The 7,500-nt window shown below is 47.1% G+C and overlaps 1 protein-coding gene across 1 annotated transcript in view; it reads left to right on the forward strand.

Annotated features, from left to right (window-relative positions):
- Positions 1–7,500, forward strand: part of ndst3 (N-deacetylase/N-sulfotransferase (heparan glucosaminyl) 3) — a 48,175-nt gene that overhangs the window by 11,547 nt on the left and 29,128 nt on the right. The window contains 2 exon segments of the mRNA XM_048263152.1: positions 4,940–5,027; positions 5,908–6,062. Coding sequence (XP_048119109.1) covers positions 4,940–5,027; positions 5,908–6,062 — 243 coding nt within the window.

A 7,500-nucleotide genomic window follows, 5' to 3' on the forward strand; every position in this document is an offset into this window, starting at 1 on the left:
GTCCCCCCACGCGTCCCCACGCCGCTCGCTTTATTCTCTCCTCCTGCACCCCCACGCGTCCCCCACGCTCTCTTTATTCTCTCCTCCTGCACCCCCACGCGCCCCCCGCCCCTCTTCTCTTCGTCTCCTCCTGCACCCCCACGCCCCCCATCATTCTCCTCTTTGCATTCTCTCTCCTCCTGCACCCCCACGCCCCACGTCCCAGCCTCTCTTCATTCTCTCCTCCTGCACCCCCATCACGTCCCATGCCCTCTCATTCTCTCTCTCCTCCTGCTCGCTCAGCTTGACATCTAGTAACAGTTTCTCTCTCTCATGCAGCCACTGGCTGCCTGCCTGACGCCTACACAGAGGCAGCATGCAGCTCTATGGCATGTCAGGAGCAGATCAATACATGACAGTCATTCCTATGAGTGATAAGTATGGATATATATCTTTAATGAGGTCATCAAGGCGAAGCTCCTCCAGCTGACCCCATCTCTGGGTGGGGTGGTGTGGACAGGCCATCCCCTTCCTGCTCCTGTGGGCAGGTGTGCTCTGCTGCACATGACAGGCCAGCTCCACAGGCCTGCCTGATGAGGCCATGGTGTTGTAAGCACTGTGGAGGACCTCCCATTGGCTCAGCTGAGGGGGCATGGGCAGCAGCAGTGCTGGGGGGCATGGGCAGCAGCAGTGCTGGTGGTTCTTGTCCTCATGTTCGATGCTGGCTAGCAATGGCCTCCTCTCTTCTCCTCTCCTCCCTCTCTCCTCTCCTCGTCTCTACCCTCCTCTCCTCTCTTCCTCCCTCCTCCCCACCCTCCCTCTCTTCCCCCTTCTCACCCCTCCTCTCCTCCCTCCTCTCTTCTCTTCTCCTCTCCCCCTCCTCCTCTTTTTCTCCCTCTCCCCTCCTCTCCTCTCTTCTCCTCTCCTCCCCTCTTCTCTCCCCTCATCTCTCCTTTCCTCACCTCTTCTCCCCTCCTCTCCTCTCCTCACCTCTTCTCCCCTCCTCTCCTCTTTTCTCTTCTCCTCTCCTCTCCATCACTCCATTTGTCCCTCTCTCCCTTCTTTGGTTCACTCCCATCCTCCTCTCCTCCACTCTTCCCTTCATTTCTCTCTATGGGGAGTTGTTTCCCTGCCTCCTCTCTCTCTCTCTCTCTCTCTCTCTCTCTCTCTCTCTCTCTCTCTCTCTCTCTCTGCCTTACTGTCAGTGTTCCAACAGGTCCCTCCCTCTCTCTCTCTCCTCACTTCCTTCAGTCGTTCCTTCTCTCTCTGACTCTCTCCATCTTTTCCTCTCTCCCTCCCTCCTCCCCTCTCTCTCTCTCTCTCCCTCTCTCCATTCTCTGTCCCTGGTGGAGTATCGATCATCATGTAGAGGTTATTAACATGCTTCTCTGTCACCCTCAATCCTCCGGAGAGCACTGCAGAGGCAGAGAGAGAGAGAGAGAGAGATGGAGGGAGGAAGGGAGATGAAGTGAGAGATAGAGGGAGAGAGAATGACAGATGGAGAGAGCAGAACATGGGGAAAGGGGGAATAGGCTGAGATCTTGACACTAAGAGAGATGGACAGAAGATGGAGAGAAGGAGTGTGTGCTGGGGAAGAAGACCATCTTGTCCTTGCTCTTACTCCCTTTAAGCAATGGCGCTGACTCTAGTGTGTGTGTGTGTGTGTGTGTGTGTGTGTGTGTGTGTGTTTAAAGTTTTAGTGTGTGCATTGGGGTGTAAATATTCTCTCATGAAACATGATCAGTTGATTGCATGCGATTCATCATTTGCACGAACAGAACTCTATTGAGTGGTGTGTGTGTGTGTGTGTGTGTGTGTGTCTCATCCTGACATCTTCTGACAGGCATGAACCAACTGTCATGTTTCTCAATCGGTGCCCATGATGGAGCAGGAGGAGGGGGCATGAAAAAAGAACTCCAGTTCCTTTCATGAAAAAGAGATGTATGACCCAGTTTACAGCCAGTTAAACACACACACACACACACACACACACTAACTCACACGTGTGCACACACTCATTGTTAGGCCTCGGTTTTAACATTCATGTAACCTAAAAAATCTCATTCCCACTCTGTATTTCCATTTTAATGGTTATTCTCTCTCTCTCTCTCTCTGTCTGTCCATACACATATGTTTATGTGTTCGCTTTCATCTTGGAGGGTTCTGCTCTTTGTACTTGACCCAGAAATGGGAATTGTGTGTGTATGATTTAAATGAATAATTGACTAAGAAGCAGATGTGTGACCGAGTGAGCATCAAGGTATGGATTAATACTACTCTGATTACAGTGTGTGTGTGTGTGTGTGTGTGTGTGTGTGTGTGTGTGTGTGTGTGTGTGTGTGTTTTCAATGTACAGGCAATTGTGTGTTTTTAAGTGTGTGTGTGTGTGTGTGTGTGTGTGTGTGTGTGTGAGTGTGTGTCTGTCAAAGTGTGTGTGTGTGTGTGTGTGTGTGTGTGTGTGAGTGTGTGTGTGTGTGTGTGTGTGTGTGTAGCCCCTTGGGTTGGCCGTGAGGCCCCTTTGAAAATCAGAGGTTTACAGGCCACGGTGGGCTTGGTGCCCCCTTCTTTCAATATTCTGCTTTGAGTCCTACTAATAGCGATTTTTATTTAGCCTGTGGCCTGTCAAAATTATCTTAGCATTCACAGCGCAAATTAATTTAGTCTTTTTACGCAGTGGAGAAAGTGACAGCAAGAAAGAAAGTCGCCCAAATTCACCCATTCTCAGTTGAACTACTCATGAAGTAGCCTATTCATCACACAGACATCACAAGTATCACATGAAAGCTTTTTCAGCTTTTAACCGATGTTAGTTTAAAATTGCTGTGTTGAACGGTTCATGAAAAGTAAATAATATAATTCATGTATAATCATACATTCTACTGAAGGTTTTACGTCCCATGATCTCCTTACCCATTCATCTCGGTGGAATACTTTACGAACCCTTCTTTTTAACACATGACAAACCATATATCAGAATAAACAGGAGACCTTACCAACACACAAAGGTGTAAAGCAGTCCCCTGTACAGTTAGCCGTTCCAGAGTAATCCAGTTTGGAATTTGCAGTAAAGTTCGACATACATCGTCACACATACATCGTGGTGTTTTGCAAAATGTGTTTTAGTCAATTGAAAACTGAGTCAAACACTGAGAATTAGTGTATGGTTTTGCAGATTTGGTGTGGGGTTATGATGTTTGTAGGACATGATTAGAAAATTGTGTGGTAAGATTTAGTGTGTAAGCATTTGAAAAAAACTGTAATCTGAGCTCCCCTCCTCACTCCATCCTGCTAAACACACATTTCCCACACTGCATCACTCCCCATTTATTACCTATCAATCACACAACCACTTTATTGAGTTAGGATGCAAAACACACATACGCACACACACACACACACACACACACACACAGGGGCACACATCTCTCCCTCTTAAACACATTCTGATTAGATTGGTGGATAATGCACATCTGTTGGGTTGTGGAACATCGCATGAACGGGGTTTTGTTGCACCAAATGAGATTACATGATGAGTAAAAATATGATGACTGTGGCAGTCCTCTCTGTGTGCACTAACTCTCTTCATAAAGCTGATTTATCTGCCAATGGCCTCCACGCCAGCCATAAAGCACGCTGGAGATGATTGGTGCTGGGTGTGTGACTCCTCGAGTGTGTATGCATTTAGATTAGGAAACACCCGTGTGTGTGTGTGTGTGTGTGTGTGTGTGTGTGTGTGTGTGTGTGTGTGTGTGTGTGTGTGTGTGTGTGTGTGTGTGTGTGTCTGTGTGTGTGTGTGTCTGTGTGTGTCTGTGTGTGTATGCATGTTTGAGTGAGTGTGTTGATGTTTATTTTTTTTGTGTCATATCTATCGATTGTCAGGGTATTTTATTTTCTGCAGGCGTCAGGCATTTCTAAAATTTCTGAGAATTTCATGTTGAGAGAATGACCTTCTCTCAGGTGTGACAGGACAGGAAACTGCACACGCACTGCCTCCTCCGACTGAGCCATGCCCAGCTGATGACAGGTGCATTTTTCATAGAGTAGGTAGCCAGCTCTCACAGGTTTTAGGGAGCTACTACCCAGATCATTTACAGACAGCATAAATCAAAAGGTAAATATGTAAGGTAGACGTCCGTAAGCTTTCTGTGTCTTTCTGTGTGTCTGTGTGTGTGTGTGTGTGTGTGTGTGTGTGTGTGTGTGTGTGTGTGTGTGTGTGTGTGTGTGTGTGTGTGTTTTGCGTCTGTGTGTGTGTCTGTGTGTGTGTGTGTGTGTGTGTTTTATAAGCTGTGTGTGTGTGTGTGTGTCTGTGTGTGTGTGTGTGTGTGTGTGTGTGTGTGTGTGTGTGTGTGTGTGTGTGTGTGTGTGTGTGTGTGTGTGTGTGTGTGTGTGTGTGTTTGTATGTGGGCGCATCGGGGCCAAGTGTATAAGCTGAGTGATGTTGTTAGTGACACAGACTAACAGACTTCCCCACGGCCACTCAGGTCCACCACAGCAGAACAGTATATCCCACTGAGAATGCTGACGCTATGCACGCTAGCGCGCACGCGCACACACACACACACACATACACACACACACGCACACACATAGGCACACACACACACACACACACACACACACACACACACACACACACACACACACACAGGGCCAGCTTGACAGACAAGGAAATTGTATTGATTGCATTTGCATGGTTTGTGTGGCAGATTGTATATGAGGCTGTTTTTTGAGGCCAGCAGGAATCTGACACCTGCCTGGACAACCTCATATATCAGCAAGAGGATATCGATCATATTTCTCCACAGCAGACAAGCTCAGACACACACACACACACACACACACACACACACACACACACACACACACACACACTAACAAACAAACATGCACACACATTCACAAACACTAGCAGATTTGCATGCTTGGATTGTTTGTTAACCAGTCTTTATCTCCTCCATAGGCTCTGTTAGAAACTCAGCAACTCCTGCGAGCTCAGATATCAAACTTCACGTTCAATCTAGGATTCTCTGGAAAATTCTTCCACACAGGTGAGTTGAAGACCAATCCATCATTTTAGTCCCAGGCCTTCATATAGGACCCAGCTGGTTATAATTGTTGGTATGTGTGAGGGTGAGCAGCAGGGTTACCCATGTGGTCAAGATTCCCATGTAGTGTCCTTGTGCTGTCACATGATCCCCATGTAGTGCCCTTGTGCTGTCACATGATCACATGATCCCCATGATCCCCATGTAGTGTCCTTGTGCTGTCACTGCACTGCACACTCAACCATTCTCACTCTCACACTGGCTATATCCACACAGACAGAGCTGTAGCTAGTTATGATGCACATAGAACTCTGAAATGGCAACCTTGTGATATTTATCAGCTGCAAACTGTAATTCAAATTATTTGATTAAGATAAGGTAATATCACACATATTGTAGCAGATTACTGGGCTTACTCAGAAAAAGGCTTGATGTATACGCCTATGTTTGGGAAGACATTTTGTCAAAATAAACTGCCACCAAGTTTCCATGGCACCATTTGACATCTAGCTCTGGTAATAGATACCATTTTATCATTGCTTTATTGGCATGGCAACAACTTGTGTGCATAGGAACATGAAAGGTTTTTTTTAGGTTTGATATGAGTGTGGTATTAAAAAGTGAATGCATTTGTACTAATTGTTGAATCACTATTCTTTTATGCACATGATTATTTTTGTTCATTTATATAGCCTTGATATTAACATGGGTGTATAGTTGTCACATTGACATGTGTGTAAATGTGTTTGTGTGTGTGTGTGTGTGTGTGTGTGTGTGTGTGTGTGTGTGTGTGTGTGTGTGTGTGTGTGTGTGTGTGTGTGTGTGTGTGTGCATCCGTGTGTGTGTGTCCATCCGTGTGTGTGTGTGTGTGTGTGTGCCCCAGGCACAGGGGAGGAGGATGCTGGGGACGACCTGCTGCTGAGCTATGTGGAGGAGTTCTGGTGGTTCCCACACATGTGGAGCCACATGCAGCCGCATCTCTTCCACAACGAGTCGTCTCTCATGGAGCAGATGATCCTCAACAAGGACTTTGCACTGGTGGGTCACTCACACCGGCTCCTTTGGCCGCTTTGGTCCAGCCCACGCCATTACAGTGTGTCATATGCTTTCATCCATTGCTCAGTCAATCTGCGTGAGGAATATTGAGATTGCGGTGCTGACGTCTCTCGTCTCTCAGCATGTCTTTCAGCGTGTCTGGATTTCAGTGAGTGTGGCAGCCGATTTCTGACGTCTGTTTATTGTTGAGAAGATTTAGGAATGTTATTCCTGATGAGGGTGATTTGTAGAGCTTCAGGAGCTGTTGTTGTTATTACAGTTTATATTCTACTTGGATTCTGAGATGATGTGCAGGACATGCACTGCCACTTTCTCTCCTGCTCTTTTGGTTTTTTTTCTTCTTTTTTTTTCTTCTTTTTCGCATTTGTGACAGAATGGCTGTGTGTGTGCTTTTGTGTGTGTGTGTGTGTGTCTTTTTTATCTTGCCACTGTAATTCTCTGGTCATTCTCATTTCTCTGAGAGGAGAGCAAATGGAAGTCAAGTGGTGTGTCACCAGCAGAATACCAGAATACCAGTGCCTCTCCGACTGAGCCATGCCCAGCTGATGACAGGTGCATTTTTCATAGAGTAGGTAGCCAGCTCTCACAGGTTTTAGGGAGCTACTACCCAGATCATTTACAGACAGCATAAATCAAAAAGTAAATATGTAAGGTAGACGTCCGTAAGCTTTCTGTGTCTTTCTGTGTGTCTGTGTGTGTGTGTGTGTGTGTGTGTGTGTGTGTGTGTGTGTGTCTGTGTGTGTCTGTGTGTCTGTGTGTGTGTTGTGTGTGTGTGTGTGTGTGTTTGCATCTGTGTGTGTGTGTGTGTGTGTGTGTGTGTGTTTGCATCTGTGTGTGTGTGTGTGTGTCTGTGTGTGTGTGTGTGTTTTGCGTCTGTGTGTGTGTGTGTGTGAATACCAGATAACGCTTACCCATTCTCACACACACACAAACACACACACACACACACACACTGAGCATAGGTAGCCACCAACGTCAGAATCTCCTAAAATTGCACATGATTGGCCCTATTCTGCTGCTTAAAAGGCTTGGAGTGTATGGAGTGTGTGGAGTGTGTGGAGTGTATGGAGTGTATGGAGTGTGTGGAGTGTGTGGAGTGTATGGAGTGTGTGGAGTGTGTGGAGTGTATGGAGTGTGTGGAGTGTGTGGAGTGTGTGGAGTGTGTGGAGTGTGGAGTGTATGGAGTGTGTGGAGTGTATGGAGTGTATGGAGTGTATGGAGTGTGTGGAGTGTGTGGCCAGAGCCAGAGAGAGCATATGAGAGTGTGACATCAGTGGACAGACAGACATGCACCCAGTCCCACACCCCACATCCCACACCCACACCTCACACCCCACATCCCACACCCCAGTCCCACACCCCACATCCCACACCCACACCCCACACCCCACACCCCACATCCCACACCCCACACCCCAGT

The sequence above is a fragment of the Alosa alosa genome, chromosome 1, assembly GCF_017589495.1.
Source record: "Alosa alosa isolate M-15738 ecotype Scorff River chromosome 1, AALO_Geno_1.1, whole genome shotgun sequence".
NCBI classification, from domain to species: Eukaryota; Metazoa; Chordata; class Actinopteri; order Clupeiformes; family Clupeidae; genus Alosa; species Alosa alosa.